General features: G+C 45.6%; 1 protein-coding gene across 4 annotated transcripts in view; it reads left to right on the top strand.

Annotated features, from left to right (window-relative positions):
- Lyn (LYN proto-oncogene, Src family tyrosine kinase) overlaps positions 1-27596 on the top strand; it is a 111189-nt gene that overhangs the window by 55232 nt on the left and 28361 nt on the right. For 2 of the 4 annotated variants that reach the window (XM_048420670.3, XM_048420671.3), the window contains exons 2-10: positions 1253-1326; positions 4892-4937; positions 5630-5735; positions 8122-8220; positions 8348-8451; positions 9453-9602; positions 11373-11525; positions 19494-19676; positions 21319-21395. In XM_048420670.3, coding sequence (XP_048276627.1) covers positions 1258-1326; positions 4892-4937; positions 5630-5735; positions 8122-8220; positions 8348-8451; positions 9453-9602; positions 11373-11525; positions 19494-19676; positions 21319-21395 — 987 coding nt within the window. In that variant the 5' untranslated portion in view covers positions 1253-1257. Of the gene's footprint in view, positions 1-1252; positions 1390-4891; positions 4938-5629; positions 5736-8121; positions 8221-8347; positions 8452-9452; positions 9603-11372; positions 11526-19493; positions 19677-21318; positions 21396-27596 lie in introns of all 4 variants that reach the window. The other 2 variants (XM_048420668.3, XM_048420669.3) reach the window with 1 other exon arrangement.

The following is a 27596-nucleotide window of genomic DNA, read 5'->3' as shown; positions in this document are numbered from 1 at the left end:
TCACCCAGAATTCAATCCTGCCTCCCTGGTTAGGTTGGCAGCCAAGTTCCTGAGACCTCTGTGAAGTCCCTGCCTCTTGTTTTTGTCTGTGCTCTCTTCACTTGTTCTGTGGCTCTTTGGGACCAGGTCCCATTTGTTGCTTCTCCTCCTCCTCCTCCTCCTCCTGTTCTTCTTTTGGATTTTTGAAAATGAATTTTTTGAGATGATAATATAATTACATTGTTTTAGGCACTTGCTCAAAGGCTGAGTCAAATTAGTTTCTGCACCAGTCTTGAACTCCTTCTGGGGCATTTGGGGCTCGGGCTGCGGGGGCAGGGGTGACTCAGAGCAAACAAACCTTGTGCCGGCATTCACCCCTCAGTTCTGTCTGTCATCATGGCTGGTAGGTATAGAGGATGTCATTGTCACTGTGCTTTTAGTATTGCCGCCTTTCCTGGCTTGCACTTGGATGCCTTGCTGGGAAGCCTACCAGTCTGGACCATCTGAATGACCTTTCAAGCATCTTTTCTCCCTGACCTATGTCTTGATGAAGGCAACACCATGTGTGTAGGCTCCCAAGCCCCGTACAGTAGACTTTAGCTGTAAATCACACCGCCGGCCCTTTGTGTTACTTGTCTTTCGGGAATGCAAACTAAACTGATAGCGTTGTACCCACCATGGTCCTCTGTCTCCAGCTCTGACCCCTTTGCCTTTGCTGCCTGCTCCATCACGAAAGGACTCACTCTTGTTGCACTGGTTCTTGGGACAGAATTATCTGGGGTCTCTATGGCTACCTGTGAAAAAGCCTTCCTGGATCTCCTTCACTGATTTTGATCACCAGATTTAAACCCATCCCATCTCAACCTTCAGGAAGCTTCTCGCACCAGCGCCTTCTCATTTAGCCTCAATTAGAAGTCCTGTTTTTCATTAGGACTCATGTATCCTGTGTCACAGACTCATCTGAGCATACTGTAATGCCAATTCACACTCCTTTGCCACAAAAAAAGGAGCACCTTTAGTGTAGGAATTGGGTTGTTGTAAAGGTGAGACACTCATAAAGAGTGTTTTGAGTGAATGAAGGAAGGAACAAACGAATAACCAAGATAACCTGTTTCCAAACAGCATCCGCCTTTGAGTGTATTAATCAGTGTGTAACAATGAATAGAAGCATATTCTTTTTGCTCTTCTTTAGTACAGAGATTTGAGTGGCTTTAAGCCAGTTCTGGATTGATTAAAGAAAAAAAACAATGCCATTGCTTTTCTATTCCAACAGGAAATATGGGATGTATAAAATCAAAAAGGAAAGACAATCTGAATGACGATGGAGTAGATTCGAAGACTCAACCAGTACGTAACACTGACCGAACTATTTATGTGAGAGATCCAACGTCCAATAAGCAGCAAAGGCCAGTAAGTAGAATAGTCTCAGGGGAGAGATCCCACCGCAGGATCAGAGCATGGCTGTGCAATTAAAACCGCAATCTTTGCATGCAAAAAAAAAAAATCGTATTGTTTACATAGACCCCAAATAAGTTTTATATGCCTCATAACTTAATTCTTTGAAGAATGCATAGAGATTTTAGGGATAATACATTCACTTACTAGTTGGTAACCAGGTCTTCAGTTGCATGTTTATCGTGGAGAAAGGCATCTTTCATACACCTATTGCAAAGACCCAGAATAGATCCAGACCCTCATGGCTGCAGGGTAGGTAACGATGTCAGCTCCATGTTCTAGGGACAAAAGGATTTGTTGAATTTAAACCAGAAGCTAAAACACATGCTAGTGGGACATTGCATTTTATTCTATCTTGTCTTTATGGCAACTGATTTGAAACAACACGACTGTGGTTGTTACGATTTTTGATAGTTGAGTAAAAGGTTAAGAAAAGGTGCATCTAGCTTAGTCTCCAAACTATACATGGTTGTCCACATTAGATACTTGATATAAGTGATGGGTCACCTGATGCAGTCGGGAAAGAAGTGATACCATATTTTAAAGCCTTGGGGAATTCAGAACCTACAATAAATTTGTTTTACTTTGGAGCTTGTAACCTGGCATGTAGCCTTCCATTGGGTGCCTGTACACTTCCCACACCCCGGGTTTTATGGACTATTCTGGCATTTAAGATGAAACCAACTTATTCCAATTTAGCCTAAACGGCTTTATTGACAGTTTGGCCAGGTGTGGTGGTGCCTCCCTGTAATCACAAGCACTTTGGCAGCAGAGGCAGGCAGCCTGGTTCACACAGCAAGTTCCAGGAGAGTCAGAGCTGTATAGTGAAACCCTGTCTTAAAGAACAGAACAGAAGCATTTGCTGTTTCTCTGGTTGTACCTATATATTTAAGAGACCTGGAAATATATTTATTTAGAAATATATTGTCATTTTTCTGTCCTGCTGAGGACCGTTGCCTAGCCTATCCGCATTATCTATAACCTATCAGAACCAACTGTCATCAATTAGATTGATTAGTCAAAGTTAGTTAAAGAGAAGTGGAGGTGAATGGTGGCTGCATTGTGCTATTAAGTTATCTTACAAGGTGTTTCTGGATAGATACTTTGCCTACATACATATCATGTAAAACTACATATAGAGGGGCTGGAGAGATGGCTGTGGTTAAGAACACCAGCTGCTCTTCCAGAGGACCTGAGTTCAGGTCCCACTGCCCATATGGTAGATCACAGCCTTCTGTGCCTCTAGTTCCCAGACACGGGACACCTGTCCTGGCCTCTGCCAGCACCAGGCCTGCACATGGTGCACAGATCCTGGTGAAGGCAAAATACCTAAACTCATAAAAATAAACAACTTGAAAAAGATAAAGAATAACTTGAAAAAAATAAAGAAAAAATTTATAGTATAGGAAATGTATCTACATAAAGTGGATAAACTTATTAAAAGCATTAGTAATTTGGTGTTGGTGAATATCTATCAATATGCAACTTAAAAACACTTCATAAGTACAGAAAGATATAGGGTTATATTTCTAAATAAATGCGATTAATAGAAAAGTAAAAGACACTGACATCATGGTAGTTTTCCTGTAGAATTCAAAGCTCTCATTAAAGGGTCTATTTATTTCCCTTAGAAAATGCTAATTATTTGATTTTATAATTTTGTGATTGATTTTTATTGATTTTATGTGCTTTAAAACCCAAGGGTTTTTGTTTGTTTGTTTTGTTTTGTTTTGGTCTGTTTGTTATGTTTATTTGATCAGGTGTTTTTTATTTAGGAAAGCAAGAAAGACTAGTTTAAAAAAACAAATATTCTGTGTAAAAAAGATTACAAGTCAGTTGGAAATAAATAGTGAACATGCTTAAAATCTTTCAGTTCCCTAACGCTTACCAGAAAACTTTAAGTTCATGTCTTCTGTGGCCACAGATGATCTCCCCAAGTTCCTTAGTTTGGCCTCATTCTATGAACCTAAGTAGGGTTCTCAGCCTTTGCCACATGCAAAAAAATACATGCACCCCATTGATTACAACATGCGCTGAAAGGAGGTGAAGGGGGAATGGATGTAAAGCCAACAGCACTCACGGAAAATCTATTGAAGAAAAAAACCTATTAAGAGAAACTCTGTTCTGGAGTGAGGTAACAGGGTCACACGTATGTGCTTTGGTCTTACAAAAGTGGTCCAGAATGGACTGGATGAGCTAGCATGACCTATATTTCCTGTCTCTAGGAGGGTAGGTTAGTCCTTTACAGTTCAGGGCCAGCCTAGCCAGCCAGCGGGTCTCGCGGGAAGATGGGCTTTAATGCCTTTTTAAACTAACCTCTCCGGCATTTGCAGACCAGCTTGCTGCTTTCAGATTATTTAATTTTTCATCTAATTGCTTCCTCTAAATCATACCAAATAGACTGTGATTCTTAATTATGCAAATCTGAATGATTAAAATGGCAGTCTAAAACATCTTTAAGTCTTGAATGTTAATATGGCCCCGACTTCCTACTCCTCCAGTCCTTTTCCTCAGTGAAGTGGAGATTTTATGGGCTCACTCTCAGAGAAATTTATATTTCCCTATAAACCTGTTCCCTGAAATGATTCTCGAGGTAAAGCAGAGGAGATGGCTTGAAGTTCAGGCCCTGTCAGGAGCCCTTACACTCCCCCAGCAGTGCTCTTGTGGAAAGGGTTTGGATTAGAAGGGACTACACCCATCCTCTGTGCTACCAGGATCTGCCTGGCCGTGCACCCTGCTGCTGTCATAGCTGGAGATGCCCCTGACCCCCAGACAGAGTCAGGGTCACACAAGCAAGCCTGACTCCATTGGGCTGTGTTTATCTGTTAGTGACAGGGCCTGATCAAATGTTTAAATAAGTTCAGGAAACAAGGAGCTAGCCGGTGACCTTCTCAAAGGTGTCACTGTGATGTTTTGATATGCTGGCCCTACCTGCAGTTTGGTTTCTGTGGTTACCATGCCTCCAGCCTTTAATTCTTTCTAGGCAGAAAGTGATACATTTTACCCAGACCTCACCCAACAGTGATTTAAGGAATGCTTCTTCACCTTCTGCAGAGGGGGCTGTAAGTCTAGAAACAGGCCGTGCACGGGGCAAACTGCCACCTCAAATATTAGAGTTCTGTTAAAAACAAGAGAAAGAATCATGGCAGGCTGGCATCTAGTCCCATCTTGTGAAGCCCTACCCACTTGGTCTGTTGCCCCAGACCAAGGACTACCTGTGCAGAAAAAGCCCTGAAAATGACTGTATAGGTAGGGCCCTACAAAAGATGGTAGCCTTTCTCTGAGCCTTGCCGGCAATGGTATTGCCCTATAAGATTTTTCTGTTTAGCTCTTCTTTCCTGCTTAGCAGCCGCAAATCTGAGCCTCCCTTGTCGCTGTTAGAAAATGACAGACAACACGCATGTGAGAAGAGAAGGCTGAACGTGACTTCTTTTCCCTAACGAATACTTTCTCGTAGGTTTCCGAATCTCAACTTTTACCAGGACAAAGATTTCAAACGAAAGGTATGCTTTCTTAACAATATAACTAGTGTTTAGTTTGCTGTTGTGGGAAATATATGTCTGTAAACATATCCCTCCTTCGACTGTTTTTTAAGCGTAGAGTTCAGAGGCGGGAAATCCGCACTGCTGTGAGCCTCACACCGCATCTATCAGAGAAAGGTTCCATTATCCGCAGCGGAACTCTACCATTTAACACTCAGGGTTCTCCTCTCCCTTCTGCTGCAGGCAGTGCCATTATGCTTTCTGTCCCTATGAATTTGATTGCTCTAGGTAGCCCACGTGGCTGGAAATATACAGCCCTTGTCATCTGTGGCTGGCTCATTTAACTTAACGTAAAGTCTTCAAGGTTCATCTTTGATATATTGTGTGTCAGAACTTCAGTTCTTTTTAAACTGAATATTGTTCTATTGTATGTACGGGTCACATTTTGTTCATCCCACTGATGGATACTAGAGTAGCTTCCGCCTTTGGGGACCCTGACAGTGCTGTCATTGTCAGAGGTCCATCCTTTCCTAAACGTAGTTTGGGAATTATAGTAGCTCCCTTGGTTTGGTGCATACAGTCTGCAATTTGTGTTATTCTAGGTGGGAAGCACACAGCCTTGTACTATGGTCCTTCTCCCATCATTTCTTCTCTTCCTGCATGTTTATGCTGATAGGTTCTGAGAGGCCTTTGCTTCTATCTTTTGTTCTTAGATCCAGAGGAGCAAGGGGACATTGTGGTAGCCTTGTACCCTTACGATGGCATCCACCCAGATGACTTGTCCTTCAAGAAAGGAGAAAAGATGAAAGTCCTGGAAGAGTAAGTGTGCCCAGGCCCTGGCAGCATCTTGGCCATGGCTCTTGTCGATGGCTCTTTCGCTTTCCTTAGGTGGCAGGAACAGAGCAAAAGGAACGTCCCTTTCGAGTGTGGCTGTGGGCACCTCTGTCGTTTCTCCCAACAAGGACAGACATTAGTTTCTTTCTTCACCACTGCACGACCTAAGAAGTTTGGTTCTGTGTGGCATGCTACTTAAGATGGCCACTGTGGAGTTTGGGAGATAGCTCAGTCGTAACCTGAGTTAGTGCCCAGGACCCACCTTTGAAAAAGAAAAGGCTGGGTATGTTGGCACAGCACTGGGAAGGTAGAAACAAGTGAATCTCTAAGGACTCTCTAGCCAGCCAGTCTAGAAAACTGGCAAATTTCAGGCCCGTGAGAGACTCTGTCTCTTAAAAACAAGATTGGCAGCATCTGAAGAATGACAGATGAGGCTATCTTCTGGCATGTACACACATGTACACATGTGATGTGATGTGTGCTAGCAACCACCAGTGCACCTGTACATTCTTGAACGCACACAGGAACTGGAAAGGCCATTTTTCTTTGTTCTATTGCTTGGATTTAGACAGGGCTCGCAGGCTGGTCGGTGTGATTTCCAAGGGTTTGCTAAGGACGTGGTGCCATAGCCACAGCCATGCTGGAAAGCCTGCTCATCTGGGCACTTCTGCCCTGAAGTCGCTTGGATGTCATTTCCTTGACCTATGCGTGTTGACTCACACATGCCTGACTCTGGTCAGGCCACAGGGCACAGGGCAGTGAGAAGGGAGAATAAGGAACTCTGAGCACTTACTCTAACTTCCTTCTCGTACTGAATTTGCATGAAGCAGCACCCTGACCCCGATCTGCCAAAGAGGGGAAGAAGGGAGGCTGCCTCACGGAAGATGAGGTTCAGAGTGCTATGCCATGACACACATGAACTCATGTGTAGATGTGGTCCTTCCTTCTGACGGCTGCATGACCTTGAAAAGTCACTCAGTCTGCTCCTTTTAGCTTTTGAAGTGGGCATGACACCACAGGATTGTGGTGAGCATGGTGTGTGTGTGTGTGTGTGTGTGTGTGTGTGTGTGTGTGTACACAGTTGTCTCTGCGCATCTGTCAGGAATGGGTTCCAGGTCGACTGGTGCATACCAAAGCCCATGTGTTCTTGTCTTCGACACAAAAATAGCACACCCTCCACACACTTTATTTTAAAATATTTATTCTTTGAGAATTCCATGCACATATACAATAAACATGATCATACACCCCCCCCACTTCCTCCGGTATCCCCTGCATCCCACATGCACACCCCTTTCAGCCTCACATCCTCCTCCTTTCCATCTCAGAAGCAAGTAAATCCATCAGTGCTGCCCACATACGTATGAGTGCGGGACCACCTACCAGTGGCCACATCCCCGAAGACCTGTTTTCCCTTGCCAGACAGCTGTCCACTGCCAGGAGAGCTCGTCCACTACTACCCCCCCCCAGTACGTCAAACAACCTCTGGATGATGCCTCATGTCTCCCACCGTGAAAGCAGCCTTATGTTCTACTTAAACAAAGAAGAAGAAAGCATGAACATAAGGGTTTGCCTGGCGTGTGCAGGGCCCTAGGTTCAATACCCCTCAAAACTCCATCTGTATAAGTTCAGGGTACAGTTGGCTGAATTTGAAGGTGGAGGAGGCACAGGCTGCCTGTGTGGTTAAACAGTCACGGTACAGCTCACAGTTAGTTAGGATCGCCTTTTCCTCACAGACAAGGGCCTGGTCTGCGTGGGGGCATTAGAGAAGAACACCAAGGTTTCCAAGGACCAATTCCACACCCCACCCCACCCCTTTCTCTAGCTCAAAGGCTGCTTCCAGGCCTGGCCCTTCCTCCTTCACCTCTCTGCCGCCCTCTGGGTTAGTGTAATATCATGCAGTGTCATGGTGATGAGGCCTACTTACCCTGGTTTGGTTTAGGTTTATATTTGTTGTTTTTCTTGATTCATAGCACCTATCTCTGGGGAAAGCAGATGTTTTTACAAGCAAGTTTATAATACACAAATTCTAAGTCACTATTCCCTTGACTCTGATTGCTGCAGGAATCCTTAAAAACACACCTTAGCCATGTGGGGAAATGAGAATGTTTGCTTTCTACACAGTGGGCCATTTTCCCAACCCTTTCCTATGCAGCACTGAATCTATCGAGCCACCTTTAAGTTGTAAGGATGCTTTTTTCTGTTTGTTTGTTTGGTCTGTCACTAAACATTCTTTCATATGAGGAGGAAAAAATTTTTCCTTTGGATTCTGGGATTCTGGGGTTGCTTCCGCTTGCCCTCACTCTGAGAAACATTAGGACAGCATTGGGACAATTGCCGACGCAGCTCATGGCTTCTGTTTCCGTTCCAGGCATGGGGAGTGGTGGAAAGCTAAGTCCCTGTCCACAAAGAGAGAAGGCTTCATCCCCAGCAACTACGTGGCCAAGGTCAACACCTTAGAGACGGAAGAGTGAGTCCCGGCACACGGCCACCCTGGTGTTTCTGAACACTGCATTGCATTGCTTGTTTACCTGCTCAGCATCTTTTGCCCTCCCTCCCTGCCACAACACCTATGAAATGTGAAAATATCTCCACAGGTGGTTCTTCAAGGACATAACCAGGAAGGATGCAGAACGGCAACTTCTGGCACCAGGGAACAGTGCGGGAGCTTTTCTTATCAGAGAAAGCGAGACTTTAAAAGGTGGGTGAGTGGTGGGAGACATTGAAGAAGACTGCGTAGGGACTTTTCCTGGACTAGGGCGTTGTGCACGCTAGGCAAGCGCGCTACTCCTGAGCTACAGCCCTAGCCCAGGAAATCGCTTTACAAACCATTCCAAGATGAATAAAATGAGGAATATAGTAGGTTCTGGTATAAGAGGGCTGGTTTGGTTTGCTTTGGTTGTTGTGTTTTGAGGCAGAGCCTCTCTCTGTAGCCCCTGGCTTGTCTGCAAATCAATATGTAGACCAGGTGACCTCAAGCTCAGAGATCCCTTGCCTCTGCCTCCCAAGTGCTGGGATTAAAGGCCTGAGCCACACTTAGATGTTATTAATTTTAAATATACTATTATTGTTATTATTATTCATGCATGTTTGAGAGAGAGAGAGAGAGAGAGAGAGAGAGAGAATGAAGCCTTTTTTTCCCTGCCTAGCCATTGCGCAAACCTTTCCAAAGTGGAAATTTCACATTTTGATAATAAATAATAAACTCAAGTGATAAGTGCTAATAAATGAAACGCAGCCATAATTACGGCCAGGTCACAGCACACTTCCGGGTTTGCCGTGTTGTTATAAAAGTGAATCCTGAATGTCAAGAGGAAACTCAAAACAACTTTTCTATTCATCTAAATGATTTCAGAAAACTGTGGCGAAGAAGGAAATGGTGTGCTGACGACTTACCTAACAAACAAACGCTGTTGTCATCCAGGAAGTCACATTTTTAAAGGGCCTTTTTTTTCCCTTCTTGAGGCAGAGTCTCACTATGTAGCCTTGGCTAGCCCGGAACTGGCCGAGGTTCACCCGCTTCTGCCTCCCACGTGCTTGGATTAAAATATCGCAACACCTGGCGGCAGGGCTTTCTATGACATGTTATAAACATACCTAGTTTTTATTGTACGCTTTACAGTAAAATGTTCCACAGTGTAGCATAACATAGACCTTATGAATGATACACAAACATGCCCTCCTCCTTACTTTTCCCTACAGGCAGCTTCTCTCTGTCCGTCAGAGATTATGACCCCATGCATGGCGATGTTATCAAGCACTACAAAATTAGAAGTCTGGATAACGGGGGCTATTATATCTCTCCACGGATCACGTTTCCCTGCATCAGTGACATGATTAAGCATTACCAAAGTAAGTAAATACTGAAGGCTGGGAGAGGAAGGTTGTTTTTACCATGATTGATATCTAGGGGCCGATGCTATTTTGTATGAAAACTTTCCTTTCCAGTAATGGTGGAAGATGCCCCACAGGTTGCTCTAACTCAGTTTGTCAATACTCCTTGACTTCCAATGAGCACGCGTTCTAATAAGCCTATTGTGAACTGAAATATCATAAGCTACAGATGCATCTCCTTTGCCTTTGTCTTTGGAACACCCCAGCTTAATGTCGCCCTCAGTAAATTGGCTCAGTCACTTAAATTTCCCTACAGCTGGACAAAGTCTGCCGGTTTTATAACCTACATGGTTGCAAGTCGCCAAGCACTAGCCTGGAGGTGGAAACAGGTTGGTTGTGTAGGCACACCTTCGTCCTGGATAGAGTGGGCACCATTGAGCTGAGCACTGTAAGTGGGGCTGTCACTACACCCAGAGTGAGATGGCCCCTGTGATTGCCCCTGTGTGGCCTTCTTCCCAGGTGTGAGCTTTTTGACAGCCAGTGCTCCCCCTTCCTGTGGAGGAAAGTCTATATTATTTCTGTACAATGCCTAGTCTTAATGTGTGCAAATGTTCAAAGTAGGAGAGACGCAGCTCTGTCGCTGAGTGTACTGCATGTATGTAAAAGGGGTATGTGGCCATGGTAAGAGCACACAGCCAAACGCTGAGGGATGTTTAAAGTAACAAGTCAATACTTCGTGCCCAATACCAGTTTCTAGTCTTGTGAAGCTCACCTCTGTGGCCTTGGGTCTCTTGGTTGTGATTGACATCAGGTGCGGGAGCTGCTGTGGCTGCTTACAGCTGCCTGCTCTAAGCTTTATGAGAAAGCTCCTTGAGGCTTAGTTGAGGCCCAGAAACATGGAGCAAAGGCATTATGGAGAGAGCAAGGGGCGAGGCTTACAGCATCCTTCCTCCCTCTTTCATCCAATACACTTTTGCTTCTGGCTGAGGTATTGGGGACTTGCAGTACCGTGCGTGGGCCTGCTCTGGAATGCAGGTAACCTAGCTACCTTCCTGCCCATGGGCCACTGAGCTTATGAGGACTCAGGAAGCAGAATACATTTTTGTGTAACAGTCCATCCCTGTCTTTGTTGCTTTTGTTTCTATATGGTGGCAGTGTTGATGAAGAAGGTTTCAAATTGCCTTCTAGTCATTTTGAAAGCTGTGATTATTCAAGAGTTACCCCCATCAGTATCTTATTTGGTGTTGCATTGGACATTTTAAGAATAACAGCTTATTCGAGGCTTCTTGTACCGGCACTTCTAAAAGAGAAAGAATATGCTGTACAGGTTCTGCATTACAGGTTCAGCCAGTCAGGCATCTGCACGGAGCATGTCTTGTTAGCATTCTCTGAACAACACAGGTTACAACACGGTGCTTACATTGCATTTGGTAATATAAGCAATACAAAGATGATTTAAAATAAGGTATGCACATACAGTACTTTATATAAGGCACTTGAGAATCTGGATTTTGGCATTTAAGGGAACCTTGGCACCCATCTATCTGCCATGGCTACACACTATATTGCTTATGTTTCTTCTTTCTTTCTTCCTTCCTTCCTTTCTTTCTTTCTTTCTTTCTTTTTCTCTTCTTCCTTCTTCTTCTGCTTACATTTGTTTACTGTGTGTATGTGTTGGAGAATCCAGGTTTGAATCTAGGTCATTAGACTTGGCAGCCGTTTGACCAACAGAGCCGTCTCACCATCCCTGCATGCGTCCCCTAACGTGTGTTCCTCCTTTCACTGTAGAGCAATCGGACGGTCTGTGCAGAAGGTTGGAGAAGGCATGCATCAGCCCCAAACCACAGAAGCCGTGGGATAAAGATGCCTGGGAGATCCCCCGGGAGTCCATTAAGTTGGTGAAAAAGCTCGGTGCAGGACAGTTTGGAGAAGTCTGGATGGGTGAGTATTCAGCCAATGTCCCACCCCGGAGAGGATGGTGAAGGGCTCAAGCCTCTTCCGGCCACTGAGTCAGGCAGTGTGCACTCTGAAACGTCATTTCTTGCTTTCCTGTTGGTCTCAAGCCAAATTCCGGCCTGCAGGATCTGTCTGTTTTGGTCATTCCTTTGATCTTTTCCAGGATAGGAGCGTTGGTCTTACCCAGATGGTCTTTCCTCCTCCATCCGTCTGTCATCCTCATAGTCTGGGCTTCACTCAGGCTTAGGACGCCCTCGCTTAACAGGAAGCCCCCAATTTATTCAACGTGGGGGGGTCACCAACAAAAGACGCCCAAAGTCCCACCATTAATGTGTCCTTCCGTAGAGTCCAGGATTTGCCTCCCAGACCAGGAGGAAGTGCATCGAGATTTGAGCAGAGGCTTTCTGGTGAATTCTTTTTATTTATTTTTAATTTAAATCTTATCTTATATGCATGCATGTTTTGCCTGTATATGTATATGTACACAATTTTTATGCCTAGCACCTACTGGAGGCCAGAAGTGGGCATCGGATTCCCTGGTACTGAAGTCACAGAGGGTTGTGAGCCCCCATGTGGGTGCTGGGATTTGAACCCAGGTCCTCTGCAAGAGCAGTAAGGGTCATTAACTGTCTCTCCATCCCCCAGGGAATTCTTCTTGACTATTTTTTCTCAAGTTTTCGTGAAGTATAAATTAATTTGTGACAAGATACTTTTTTTTTTTAGAGTTTCTAAATATCACATTTTTTCTTTTGGTTCTTTAAAAAAAAAAATAAGGATTTTTGTCTTGGCCAGGATAGCATGGGAGGTCACATGTCTGCGTCATTCTGTGCCAGCTTTGTGTGGATGGAAAGAGAAACAATTTCTAGGTAGCAGGGCCGGCGAACCTTTGAACACGCCACAGCCCTGGTGACAGTAATGGAGGAACCCAGCCTGCAGCAGCCACAGAGTGTGGCATGGGGACCCGGAAGGAATGTGGGGTTTTCCCAGGCCCTGCTTTCTCAGCTGTGTACTCTGGCCTAATGTCGCTCTCACGGCAGAAGTCCTCAGTATGCAAACACTGACCCGGCTGCAATTAATTGATACTGCAGTGTAAGTCTGAACTCGGAATATTTATACAGTCACATCGCTTCCTCTGCCTTCCTCGTTGCCTGTCTCAGAACCTTTGAAACTGGGCCTGATTGTTTGCTCGAAGCTCAGTCTCTTACCTGGCTGCCTGTGTTGCGATACCAGCTCTGTTTCCTCCTCTTTAATAAAAAGTAACATGACCTTAGCTAACAAAGTTCATGCTGCTGGCAGAGCAATTCAATGGTCGTCAATCACATAAGGCATGATCCACTCCAGGCTAGCTGCACGCATTGTCATCACCCCAACAACAGCCATTATACCCATCTAGACCCCTTTTTACTGTTGGTACACTGCTGGTAAGAACATTAACATACAAAAATATTATATGTACACATTTTCATTTCTCATATTTACTAGGGCTTACTCTATTTTGAACTCTTTTAGAACCTACAAAACCAGTTTTTAAAAAGTCTTGCCATCTTCCTTTTTCCTGCCTGAGGTGTTTGTATGTATTTGTTTTTCCAGAGTCACAGAATAGTGTAAGAATGGTTGAATGTACGCTGTGTAACGCTCACGCTAATTCTTCCCTGTTCGCTCATGTATGTGAATGCATGCGCGCTCTCGTGTGTGAATGCATGTGCACATTTTGTTGTTGACATGCACTTAGAGTACTTGCCTGTGCTGACTCTTTGCTCCTAACCTTGGCACCTGCAGCCCCCTACAGATGCACCAGCATCCTTTTGACGGTTTTCCAAAGCCTGGGAACACATAATTGCACTTAATACATCTTCAATTCCCTTACTATGGAAAATCCTTGTGTCTTAGCTTTATCCTTTATGAGATTCATATCCTATGAAAACACAGGGCCATTGTCTTGTAGCATGCCCCTAGATTAGGATTTGTTCCCAGGTGTCCTGTAGTGTGGCTCACCTGTCTGTTGTATGTGGCACCCAAGCATCAGACAGTACTGTGTTCTTGGTACTCTCGGGTTGCACTAAAACCATTAAAGGAAAAGTTCTTTCCTACAGTTTGAAAGCATCTACTGGCAGATTACATATTAAATACAAAAGAGAATCATGAGGCCCCACAGAAATATTTGGTGGGTTCCCTTAAAATCAAAGAGAACAGCAGCAAGCCTGGGACCAACTGCCCTGACCTTACAGACATACATAATCTAAAAACTGTATTTTCATAAATTTTCTCAGTTTTAACCTTAAAACCAATGTGAGAGGAATGCAGTTTGGTTCTCCTGTGCGTATTTGCTGGCTGAGGGATTGACATCTGTCCTCGAGAAGACTCAAGGGCAGTTCAGCTGTACCGTGCTTTTCCTGGACTGGATTGATTCACCCCAAAGTTTGGAGTTTCTTTCCATCTTTCTCAGGTTCAACTGTGGAACAAACAAAACAAAACAAAACAACAACAACAAAAGAATCAAGGCATAGAACTAGATGCTGAGGGAGATCCACACCCACTGGCAAACTGAATGCTCTCAAATCCAATTTGTAGCTTTGGTGGATTGTGTGTTTGGGGCTTACATTTCGATTCATACTATCTAAAAGGATGCTGTGGTTGCTGTGGTTTCTACAAGGGATAGAAAGGCCCTTCTGCTCTGGGTAGCACAGGTGTCAAGGCAGACCTGACGAGAGCTGGCTTTCTTCGAGCCATGTTTCTACCCTAACAAGGAACAATGTGCCCTTAAATGCATACACCGCAGCTCGTGATTCACTTGCTGGTGGCACTTGGGCCTGCTCCCATGCTTTGCCTACAGTGGACAATGATGCTGTGATCCAGCGTGATGTCACCTTCAGGGATGCAGTTGCTGGATCTCGTTTGTTTGTTTGTTTGAAGATTGGTATTTTATTTACGTATAGGCATGTGTGGCCGTGGTGGAAGGCTTTGTACATGTGTGTGGCTGCCTGTGGAGGGAGGAGAGGGCGTCAGCCTCTGGAGCTGGAGTTACAGGTGGTAGTGACCCATCCAATGTGGGTGCTGAGGAACCAAACTCAGGTCCTCTGAAGGAGCAGCAGGTACACTTAACCCATGAGCCAACTCTCTAACCCCCAGCTGGTGGTGTCTATGATACCCTGACTTGTAAAGTTTTAAGAAAGAAATGCCAAGCCAAAGTAAAAGAGCAATGTACTTAAAAAACAAGTTCAATTTCAAATGAAAGGAAGGAAGGAAGGAAGGAAGGAAGGAAGGAAGGAAGGAAGGAAGGAAGGAAGGAAGGAAGGAAGGAAAAAAGAGGGAGGTAGGGAAGGAGGAAGGGAGAAATGCTGCTGGTCAGGAATCTCTCTGGCTCCTGGCAGATTTCATCCTGCTGAACTTCAGCTGGGGGCTCTGGGAGCAAAGCCAAAAGAAAATTAGCAGCGGGTACCGAGCTAGCCTGTACCGACTAGGCAGCAGTTGGGGTGGGGCGGGGCTGACTGTAAAGCCCAGATTTAGTTGTTTGGGTTTGTTTTCGGTTATCATTGTTGTTGTTGTTTTAAGGTTTATTTTTTGTTGTTTACATGTATGAACGCTTATAAGTGTGCCTGGTACGTAGGAAGATTAGAAGAGGGCGTTGGATCCCCAGAACAGGAGGTGCAGACGGTTGCGAGCGACTACGTGAACGCTGAGAACCGAACCCAGGTCCTCTGGAAGAGCAGCCGGTGCTCCTAACTATTTAGCCCCCCCTCTCCTCCCCACCTCACCTCCATCCCCGTCCCTGAATTCAATTTTTAATCCTCAAGAAATGTGTGAGCTAGTTTTTCACAAGGGTATAAAACATGAGGAAGAGATTGTCAGCTGTGACCTGCCCATGCAGGAAGGCCACTTCGGGGATGAAAGAGAAAGGTGTCTCTGCCTCAAGCTGTTTCCTGGTGTTCGTGTGACCCCGTCGCTCCTGCCTTGGTGTCTTGTTTCCTCTGCGTATTGCGTATTGTTAATATTCCCAGAGATTTAACTGGACGGTGAGGACAAGAAGGAAGTTTCTACTGACAGCTTAATCTCAGGGAAGCTTTGTTTGACGTTTTGCTTGATATGGTTTTTGGTTTGCGAGACAGGGTCTCTGTGTAGCCCTGACTGTCCTGAAACTCTGTAGACCAAGGTGGCTTCAAACTCGCCTTTCAAGTGCTGGGGTCAAAGGCTGTGCCACCACCCCCAGCTGCCTTTGTATTGTTTTGTTTTGTATTTTGTTGTTTCAAGGCAGGGTTTCTCTGTGTAGGCCTGGTTGTCCAAGAACTTGCTCTGTAGACCAGAAGATCACTGAGATCTGCCTGCCTCTGCTTTCCAAGGGCTGGCATTAAAGACGTGCGCCACCGCCGTCCAACTGGTTTGTTGTTATTGTTTGTTTTTTAAGGTTGATTTGCTTTTATTTTTTGTTTATGAGTGTTTGTCTGCGTGTGTGTATGTTCACTATGTGCATACCATAAAAAGGCTTCTATCCCCTGGAATTGGAGTTCCAGGTGGTTGTGAGCGACCATGTGGGTGTTGATAGCTGAACTCAGGCCTCTGCAAGAGCAGCTAGTGCTCTTAACTGGGGAGTCATCTGTCACCCTGATATATTCTTACTTTTATTTATAGGCAACTTAGTTAAAACTTATCACAACCAACTTCTCAAACAAATAATCTACTTTTTTGGTTTTTTTTTTTTAAGCAACTCTCAGTCCCATGGTGTGTATCTTTCAGCAAGCCCCATGGTGTGTATCTTTTAGCAAGCCTGCATGCTAGAACGGGAACTTCCTCAAGCTATTGTTTTCTTTGCCTGTGACAAAGTGTCACTCCATAAGAAGTCCTTTATTACCTGATTTTTTTTAAAAATCTTTTTATGACAGCAACACAAATTTCTGTGGCTAGGTTAATGGAACCCTCAAATGATTGGCTTTTGGGGGGAATCTGCTGCTCCTCTGGAGTTGTTTGCTCACTGTTGATTCCACATTCCTTCTCCGCATCTCCAGTGTCTTTAGCAGCCGCGTCATTTCCTGATGACTCTTGCCCTGCCTCTGGAAGCAGATTTTCATCATTTCAAAGGATGTAAACATTTCCAGGCTCCATTGTTTTCATGATGATGGGGGGGGGGTGGCTTGTTCTTTAACTCTGATTCTAGGTGATGTGAACAAGTCCCCAGAAAAGCTGCTGCGTGGATAGTAATGACAAAGTCCCACAGAGGAAACTGTCAGACCCTAGAGTCCTCTTGTCCCTTCACGATCACAGCCTTCCCTCCTGCTGTTCTGAGCTAGGGGCACGTAGTCTGGCTACCCTTATGTAGAGTACAGCATGAACCAAACAGTATAGTCCAGCTTCGTCTGCGCTTGATACAGGTGGGTCCTGCTGAATGTCGTCTCTTATGTTTTGCCCCTTTTAGTAGGCATCTTAAATGAATTCATCCACGTTTAGGGATGTTATAACATTTCATGCATCTTTGTTGCTATGTAGTGCTGTTTGTGTGTATATGAAAAGCATGTAGAGTTTTATCCATTCATATCAACATTCACTGGTGAGAATCGGAATTAATTCCGGGTGTGGCTACTGTGAACACTGTGTTCTGTGGTTCTGTGATGCGAGCATGCATGAATAGGAGGAATGGATTTGTTGGGTCCCACGGTGCAGTTGGGCCTCCATGTCTGTGGAGTCAACCTATCTTGGATGGAAAATATTTGGGCAGGGTGTTGCACTTAACACTGAACAGGTACATATTCTTTTCTTTGTACATAAACAATACAGTCTAACAACTATGCCCTTAGCATTTGCATTTTACTAGGTATCAAGTTATCTAGAGGTGATTAAAAGTATCTGTGAGAACACGCACAGGTTAGATGCAAATGCTGTGCCATTTTGCCTGATAGGCATCCTTGAATTTTGGTATGCTCCAGGGTCCTGAACAAACACCCTATGAATGATGTATGTGGACCAGTCAGTCCCCTATCAATGATATAGGTAGACCAGTCCCCTGAGGATGATGTAAGTGGTTCAGTCCCCTATGGATGGTATAGTTGAACCAGTCCCCTATGGATGGTGTGGGTGGGACAATACCCTATCGGTGATGTAGGTGATCCAATCCCTATGGATGATACAGTTAGACCAGTCCCCTATGGATTATTTGGGTAGACCAGTCCCCTATGGATGATGTAGGTGGACCAGTCCCCTATGGATGATGTAGGTGGACCAGTCCACTATTGATGATTTAGGTAAACCAGTCCCCTATGAATGGTGTAACTGGTCCAGCCCTCTATGGATGATGTAGGTGGTTCAGTCCCTAATGGATGGTGTAGCTGGACCAGTCCTGTGGATGGTATAACTGGTCCAGTCCTCTATGGATGGTGTAGGTGGACCAGTCCCCTATGGATGATGTAGCTGGCCCAGTCCCCTATAGATGGTGTAGGTGGATGAATACCCCATCGATGATGTAGGTGATCCAGACCCTATGGATGAAATAGTTAGATCAGTCCCCTATTGATGGTGTAGGTGGGCCGGTTCCCTATGGATTATATAGGGAAGACTATTTATGAATCTTTGCTCTATTAATACTGTGAGTGGGTCCCAGTTTCACTTGTCCATAGAAATATACAATGTGTACTTTCTTGAACGGTGAACTTGTACCCTCAGCATGGCCTCAGTGCAGCACAGCCTGTGTGGTCACTCAGAAGGACGCTACTGTCATCATCCTGCGTGGGCCTCTTGGAATGTCATCCCAAAGCTTTGCCACTGATGGTCAGTGGAGCTCAGAAGAAAAGCGCAGGAAAGGGCCTGAGGGAGCTGCTACTGTGTGTGTCCTCCTCCGCCAACCAGTGTTTATCTATTGTACTTTTCGACTTGGATCAGCAGGGCGGGTTTCTCCTCATAGCTTCTTTTGCATTTCTCTGATTACTAATACAATTGAGTTTCTTTTTGTACATCTGAGTCACTGGAATGTCTCCTTTTGGAAATGTGCACCCATGCCTTTACTGCTAGGCCACTTAGCTGGTTTGTAGGAATTATAGTGGTTTGTCAGTAGTATAAGCCGTGGAGAATATTCTTTCTCTCCCCCCCACCGCCCTCGCTTTGTGTGTGCGTGTGTGTGTGTGTGTGTGTGTGTGTGTGTGTGTGTGTGAAGGCCAGATGTTGACACTGGGTAGCTTCATTTGCTCTCTGCATTATTTATTGAACTGGAGAAATTACTACATTTTAAACTGGTCTAGACTCTCTGGTAACTGAGCTCTGAGAATCTTCCTGTCTCTGTCACCCAAGGCCAGGTCTTTGAAAACCTTGGGGAACATTTAGTTGACCCAAGTAAGTATATAGACAGCTTTTATAAGTCCTACACTTCTTCCTGATTGTAAAGATGATGCAAGCCAGTCATGGAGACCCACACTCGAGTCCCAGCACACAGGAGATGGGGGCAGGAAGAACACCTGTCTGAGGCCAACCACGGCTATGTAGTGTCTTAAAAGCCAAAAACAGACAAAGAAACAAAAAAGTCTATCTAGTCACTGTATGAGATGGTCTGTAATTGTTCCACTAGCAATAACGAGGGTTTAACGTACATGTGCTGATATAGTTTCTTTTACACTGTCCCTTGCACTCTCTCTTGTTCTTACTTGTATCATAAGGTTTTGATTTTCTTGTTTATTTTGTCTTGAATAAAATTTTATTAACTGGAAGAAAATACTAGTCCTTGTGGTAAGATGCATGTGGAATGCTCGCAACTATTGTTTTATAAAAACTCTTTTGATTTTGCAGTAATTTTAGACTTCTGTGGACAGAGTACAAAGAACGCCCACATACGCTCCAGTCATTGCCTCCATGTTTCCACCTCAGTGTGTTCGTCCTTAGGCCCGCTCAGTCTGTACCTGAGCTTCCCTACTCTTCATTTAGGAAGGGCAGGGTTTGAATTCTCCTTTTGACACGCTCTGCTTTCTTCTGCCTGCCCAGGTTACTACAACAACAGCACAAAGGTGGCCGTAAAGACCCTCAAGCCGGGAACCATGTCTGTGCAGGCCTTCCTGGAAGAGGCCAACCTCATGAAGACCTTACAGCATGACAAGCTAGTGAGGCTCTATGCCGTGGTCACCAAAGAGGAGCCCATCTATATCATCACCGAGTTCATGGCCAAGGGTGAGTAGCCTTCGGAGTCCATACCCCTAAAGGAGGCAGGCCCCAGAGCCAAGTGTTCAGGTATCCAGAGAACATTCCGTCTTAATGTGAAGCGTGCTTAGTACTGGAAGTCAGAAAGTAATAGAAAGGGCATTTTCATAAGCACAGGCAGAGGACAGTATGTTTCTTATTTACTAAAATTAGGAGTAGTCATGATTCTACAACTGCTTCTTTTTTCTACTTAGCGTTATTTAAATTTCTGAGTGTTATTTTAAAATGTTATGGTTAGACATCCACAGGGTCTGTGGTTGTGGCTCACATGGAGAGCTTGGGGAAGGCACAGATTTAGTTAATGTTTTTAACTCCCCGCTCTGTGGAAGCCCTGAAGAGGTCCTAGGTCCCGTCTCTCTGATAGCCTTCTTCAGGATAGCTTTCACTCATCTGTCTTTTCTTTACCTTCATTCTGGTAGAAATACCGTGCCCCCCCCATTTTCTTAAATCTTTGGAAGAATGAATGAAGGGAACAGATCAACATGAGCCACAATCCTAAATCAACACTTGGTCGTGCATAACCGGAGGGAGTACAGTTTGTTGTCAGAGCCAGAATGTGAGTGATTGCTTTCAGTGCTGGCGATCACACCTTGGTCTTCACTCACAGTTGACGAGTACTCTTACTTAGCGTTGAGCTAGTAGACAGGATGTCCCATTAGCCAATAGATTAGAAGTATGGCTATTACATTTTTCTAAAACTTACTCTCTGTTAATGATTGCTATTCAGAATAGCAGTTACTCAAAGCATTCCTCAGAAGAGGACGTGTTCAGTTTTGCGCTTTGCTTTTGCGTCCCCGGCCTCATGGATATTGTTAAAAATATAAATAAAACTATACGGCTTTGGTTGCTGTAACCGAGAAACCATATTCAAGGCTAGGTGCTTCGTGAGGTCAGAAATACTACGGAATTAACTAATGCTATTTGAACCGTAAATGCGGGCGTGGAGTGTAACAGTAGCTAGCACTTACTGGACACTCAGCATCTACCACTGTCCCAGTGCTTTCTGTGTCGAAGAACTGAGTGTCAGTCTGGGATTCCGTGTCATGGCTGATGTGGGGCAGTGTTTCCTATCTGCCAAGCCCCACACTTGTCTGCCTTATATCCTCTTGCTTACACCCCTTCCTCACAAGAACTCCTACAGAGCTACAGTGCCCACTTTGCAAAGGCCCAGCGTTAAGAGAGTGCACCAAGGCTACCTGTGAGCCTGGTGCTGGGAGTTCTCAGGGAAAGGAAGTCTCACCAATATGAAACCCAAGGAAGTAGGAGAGGCTGTTGTCAGCACTGGACTTAGGAAACTATTGTGTCCCTCACACATCAGCTCTCCCAGAGCCTCAGGCTCCCCTGCCTTTGTTGGAACAGGACAGAGCAAGCCTAGCCTGATGCCCGCAAGGGACAGGCCATCCGTGAGGACAGGGCATACTTCTTGTCTTTCTGTCCCAGACAAGCTGATCAGGCAGCGGCAGGATGTTGATGCACTGGCAAGAACTCTACCCAGAGCCTTGAACACGCTGGGCAAACACTCTGCCCGAGCTCCGCCACAAGCCCTTGGCTGGTATTTCTCTACTCGTGTGTTTGAGCTGCATTGACTTGTCTGTCATTCCTCTGTCTGCAGGCAGCTTGCTGGATTTCCTCAAGAGTGACGAAGGTGGCAAGGTGCTACTCCCAAAACTCATTGACTTTTCAGCACAGGTGAAGTATTAAGAAGCCCAGTGTGTGTGTGTGTGTGTGTGTGTGTGTGTGTGTGTGTGTGTCCAGTTGGTGTTCTTGGGGAGACACCGGGGTGCCTGCCTACTTTTCCTGGTCTCACTCCCTGCTGACTGTCTCACTAGGAGTCTATCCATTCATTTGTAATGTTTCGAATACTAACCCAAAAGTTGACTATTTATTTTGGAGTTACAAACTTCCTGAAGTGTGTTTATAAGCAAAGCGAATTACCCCAAAACCAAGCAACATGCCTGGTGCAGCTCCTTGGATTGGTTAATCATGTCTGGCACTTTGCTTGTTTGGCGTTCCTTGGATCGGTTAGTCATGTCTGGCACTTTGCTTGTTCTGCGTTTCTTGGATCGGCTAGTCATGTCTGGCACTTTGCTTACTTTGCTCTTCAGTATTGACCATTGGAGGCTCAGGCTGGAAAGGCTACACGTGGTGCAGTCCACAGTATGGAGTGGGGAGACGGTCCAATGACAGATGCTTAAGAGCTGTAGGAAGGAGCTGAGAACACCTTAAGAAGGACAGTCCCTGTTGCTCTAGTGACAGTCCGAGAGGACCTCAGCTCATCACCTGAGGAGGGAATCTGACTGTGATCTGCACCATCAGCCTCTGATAGAACAGTGACAGCCATGGCGGAGAAGCGGTGAGGGAAAGGAGCCAGGAGCTCTGCCTTTTAGCCGTCCTTATATCCCAGTCCTGGCCCTGGCTCTGGGTGCCCCTGCAGGGCTCCACGCACTCACCATCATAGTATGAAGCCTACCGCCCTGCAGTAAAAGCCGCGTGGCTGGGTGCAGCTGTGGACCCCACAAAGCTAGCAGAACAGGAAGTAGAGAAAGCAGAAGTGTGATAAGTGTGGATCACACGAAACTCAGATAACGAGGCCTCTGCTCTAGTGGATGTGGGCTTTCCAGCTAGGCCAGAGATGAGAGGAGCCCAGGAAAGGCCCACACGGGGCCCGAGGGCTGCACAGGCTTGCTCTTCAACCTGCCTGAGGCTCAGACTGCGCACATAGCTCTTTAACTCAGACATTACACATGGTGGGTATATGCTGGATCCAAAGGCTGTCTTTCTCTTTTTGCATAGGCATCCTTATTTGATTTTGGACGTCTTATTTGGTAAAACATTATCTTGCTGTAGTGGAAATTTCTGAGGTCAAGTCTGGGCGCCTGAGGCTACCACAGAGGGTAACTTTTTTCTTACTTATAAATAAGACTTTGTAGCTTGCCGACATGATGTCCACAGGACCTGCTCTAACTGTGGCTGTGCAACTAGGTACCAGACAGGTTTAGGCGACTTCACTGGAACTAGCCCGAGTCCCCTTGGTGACTGGAGAGGCTAGAAGCAATCGAGATGCCACCACTGTTCCTTCCAGCTTGTGCTGGATGAGCTCTTATCTCTGTGTCCCAGAGAATCCTGGTGAATGATCCTGGGTCAAACTGCTGAATCTTCAGGGCAAATGTGAAAGCTGTTGTCAATGAGAATGTCACGGTCAGCAGCCGCCAGGGATAGCCTAAGAATGCAGGCTTAGCACAGACTCTATCCTTCCATCCTCCCCTCCTCCCTTCCATCCTCCCTTCTTCCCTCCCTTCCTCCCTCCCTTCCATACTCCCTTCCTCCCTCCCTTCCATCCTTCCTCCCTCCCTTCCATTCCTCCTCCCTCCCTTCCATCCCTCCTCCCTCCCTTCCATCCTTCCTCCCTCCCTTCCATCCTTCCTCCCTCCCTTCCATCCCTCCTCCCTCCCTTCCATCCCTCCTCCCTCCCTTCCATTCCTCCTCTCTCCCTTCCATCCTTCCTCCCTCCCTCCCTCCTATCCTTCTTCCCTTCCTTCCATCCCTCCTCCCTCCCTTCCATCCTTCCTCCCTCCCTCCCTTCCATCCTTCCTCCCTCCCTTCCATTCTTCCCTTCTCCTTTCCATCCATCCATCTGTCCATCCTTCCTTTCATCTTCCCTCCCTCCTCTCCCTCTCTCCCTTCAATCCTTCATAGATTGAACCCCAGGCCTTCCTTGTACATACGATGCTTGTATCTGTCACTCAGCTACAGCCCCAGACAAATGTGTTTCCATTGTAACTGAGCCCTAGCTTCTTTTGAGTTCATATTTGTTCAAGACACAGTCTCACCCAACCCCGGGCTGCATTTGTGAGGGTACCTGTCATCCTTCCTGCCTTTATTATTCATTCTGTTTGCTTGTGACTTTTCCAGCTGTAACGGAGGTGGTGGGCTCACCCCTGACAGAAGTCTGAAATCACACCCCTCGCACACTGACCTCTACAAGCCTCCCAATACCACTGTGATGCTCTGGGTTCTGTGTATGGTGGCATTGCCCCGTGTGCTGCCTCCTCTTTCCTGGAAAGTCGTTTTCTCACCTGCCGCTAACTTTGTCCGTTCTCTGTGGTGAATCACATGAGCCACTGACTATTTAATAAAACTGATCCGAGCTGACAGCTGGTGGTCAGATCCTCAGATAATCCACCCCCACACCCTCTATCTTTTCCCCAGCTTGTTTCTTGGGGTGAAAATTAGATGAGTCCACTTGGTATTTGAGCCCTAACCTGACCAGTTAGTAGGGTGTACAATACGTTGATGGCCACTCTGTCCCATTATCATTGTCATATATGGTCTAGAATGGAGAGCATGAGTGGTCACCGTGGATACCATGACAGTAAACAGTAGAGATTGGCTATTGGGACTGGAGATGGGTCTGCTAGCAATCATAGCCTCAGAAGAGCAAGGAAAAGTATGAGGGGCAGAGTCGGGACTTCCCCGTGCCCTACTTCCTCTCTACCTTCTCCTCCCCTCCTTCCCTGGGTGTCCAGTTGAGACAGGAAACCCCTGGTGCACTTGGCCACCTCCCAGTTCACGTGAGAGCTGATTTCATCACTTTCTGTCTCCGGAAAGCTCTGAAAAGTCTCATGGGACCCAAATGTAACCCGTGCTCCTCAGCCATCCCCTCAGCCCATGTGCTCTTGCTCACTGGGTGAAGGTGAAGAAACTTTGACAAGAGATCACTTCCTCACAGCTTCTCTCCTTGTACTTACTGAAGTAGTTCTGTGCTCCGCTATGATCAGAGGAGAGTGGCATTTGTAAGCAGAACACTTTTTCCTCAGGTGTTCCGATTACACCCAGAAACATGCTTGGCAGGAAAAGAGGTTGAAATTAGTCGGCAACACCCTGGGACAGAATCAGAGGTGGAATCACAGGCTTGGAAAACTGAGAAGAAAATTAAGTGCAGAATTCAGAAGGACCGTACGGTGATTGAATAAATCACGTTATCTTTCTGACCCAGGGAAATAAAGCATTTATTGCTACTTGGCAGCAACGTCTCTGAGGGGCCAACTTTACCTGAAATGAGACAATAAATTATCTCAGAGCAAAGCTGCAAACGCCAGTTCGTCATGATCATGGGATCATGGCAGCAATTAATGTTTGTTTTAGCAACTTCTAGTTGATGAAGCACATCCCTTACCCAATGAGAGCCCAACCACTTTGATGATTTATATTGTTTTGAATATGTTTCGCAAATGAGTGAGTAAATGTGAACTTTCAGGTAGAATTGCTCGGCCTGAGTCCTGGTCTGTCTTCTGACTACAGATACTTGGCTCTTCCATCTGTAGTGCCTTGTCATTTGGTGACCAGTGTCATTTGGGGACCATTGTCATCCTGCCACAGCCTTGTACCCGGCCTACCACAATGGGCATTTTACATCCTTGGCAGATCTTTGCCTTGCTGCTGAGTTAAGGATTTCTTTAACTCCTTCCATCTTTCCATTCTCCTTTATTGACAGCATACATCTTTCTTTCCTCTGAGTCTGGGCCTGAACTCCTGATCCTCTTGCCTCTGCCTCCCTCGTGCTAAGATTGCGTATATGCACCACCACCCCTGACTAAATCTTTGCATTGTGTGGCAATTACCCTCAAGATGTATTTCTCCATTGGTATTAAATTTGAAGTCACAATTTAAGTTGAAATTATTAAACTGAAGAAAGGGCTAAATCTAAGTATTTTTTTAAATATTTATTTATTTATTATGTATACAATATTCTGCCTGTGTGTATGCTGCAGGCCAGAAGAGGGCACCAGACCCCATTACAGATGGTTGTGAGCCACCATGTGGTTGCTGGGAATTGAACTCAGGACCTTTTGAAGAGCAGGCAATGCTCTTAACCTCTGAGCCATCTCTCCAGCCCCTAAATCTAAGTATTTATCAACTTCGTTCAATACCTAGGAGACTGATCAGTCCTATTGTGATAAATAGGCTGAAAGGACCAGGATGGAAATGTCCTCAGGAAGTGTCTAAATATTTGACAGAATCATCAGATGCAGTATGATATCAGATATCTCTTGGCTCTGTCTGCAGGAGGGACTGAAGAGAAGCAGCCCTTCCCTTTCCCAGCTCGTGACTGCTAGCCAGCCTTTCCCTCCACCATCACCATGGCTTCCATCGTAGCCTAAGAGAGCAGTGGTTCTCAACCTGTGGGCCAAGAGCCCTTTGGAAGTGAGTGGCCCTTTCATGGGGGTCACCTAGGACCATCAGAAAACAAAGGTGTTTACAAGACTCTTCGTAACAATAGCAAAGTCACAGGTAGGAAGTAGCAAGAAAATATTTGTGATTGGAATCACCACTATGCAAGGAGAGTTAAGAACCCGTAATAAAGGAACTACTTTATGTTCAAAGCCTTATTTCAAATTTAAAACTATCCAGCACTGGGGATTAAACCCCAGACCAGTGCATGCAAGGCAAGCGTTATACCACCAAGTGACGCAGCAGCCAGCCCTTCAGCACAATCTGGAGCCTGATTGCCACCCACCTCAGTTTATTTCAATAGAGAAAGAGGCACTGACACATAGGATCCAGCTCGGTGGCAAGTAGAAGCCTCCAGCAACTGCCTTGGCTTCTGCATCTTCTAGAAAGCCACATTCACTGTTGCTTTCTTAGTCTTTCCTCTTTCCTGGAAACTCTCAGGGGTGCCTCTCTGTTGCAACCTTTGTACTTTCAGGTCCTCTTGATAGCACAAGAGTGGGAAAGACCAGCAATGAAGTGGGAATTGATGGGTTCCAAAAGAATATTGTGATCGGAATGTTGCTGTAGATAAAGGAGCCGGGTTGATCAGGACAAGCTGCTCAGTGTGCATCCTTAGGAAGTGGTTGCCTGGAAACCATGACTTCCCCAATCACAGTGGCCTACACAACTGGTGCTTGCATCATCCTGTGAAACAGAGGAAACACTGCTGCATTTTTTAAACGGCAGTGGTCCAGACATAGCATCAGTGGTCCAGAAAACATTGACCTAAGAGCCAGGAAATACGCTTCCCTGAAAAGTGTCGCTCCCTAAAGGCAACAGACACACCCAAGTTAGATGTCCCACAGTCTCATCCCTAACATTCCATGACGCAGAAAAGCCTTTTCTGCCGAGACTGCATGAATTGTCCTTCTGTTATAATTAATGATTTTGATGTTCTAAACAAAGGGACATAAATACGTAGCATTATTTTAGTAACCATATTCAGACATTAAAAACATTTTAATTGATAAAAATAATCATACATATTTATAATGTGCAGTGTGATTATTTTTGTCTGTTATGTTTGAGACAGGGTCTTGCTGTGTAGCCCAGGTTGACCTCCAACTCACCATCCTTCTGCCTCTGCCTTGAGAGTCCTGGGGTTATAGGGCATGTGCTGCTGTCCCCAGTTCAGTGTGACTTTACAAAATGGATCCATTTTGATCCTGTGTACATGTTTGTGCACATGCATCCGTGTGCAGATCAGGAGACCATCTGCAGGAGTCCCTTCTCTCCTTCCATCAGTGGGGTCCTACCGTCAAACTCAAATCATCAAGGTTGGCACCCTGACGGGCTCAGCCATCTCAGGGAACATTCAGTGTATGTCGAGATGCACAGTAAGTTACTGGTAACTGTTGCCACCCTCCTGGACTTTAGAACACCAGAATTCATCCCATACATTTGACTATCGTTTAACCCCATTTCTCTCTATCCGTTTTGAATAATGAGTTTCATTCAAAACTCGTTTTAAGCCTGGGGCAGCCCTTGGGGTCATGAAAACTTACGAAATGGACAACTGAAACTGTGGCCGGTGTCGGAATTGCAAAACTAGATAATATGCAGTCTTCTTCCAGGAAAACAAATAGAAAAACACTTAACTGTCAGTTAAAAATAGCATGA

This window comes from Myodes glareolus, chromosome 16 (assembly GCF_982192425.1).
Source record: "Myodes glareolus chromosome 16, mMyoGla1.1, whole genome shotgun sequence".
NCBI classification, from domain to species: Eukaryota; Metazoa; Chordata; class Mammalia; order Rodentia; family Cricetidae; genus Myodes; species Myodes glareolus.
This window is presented reverse-complemented; position numbering and strand designations above follow the sequence as displayed.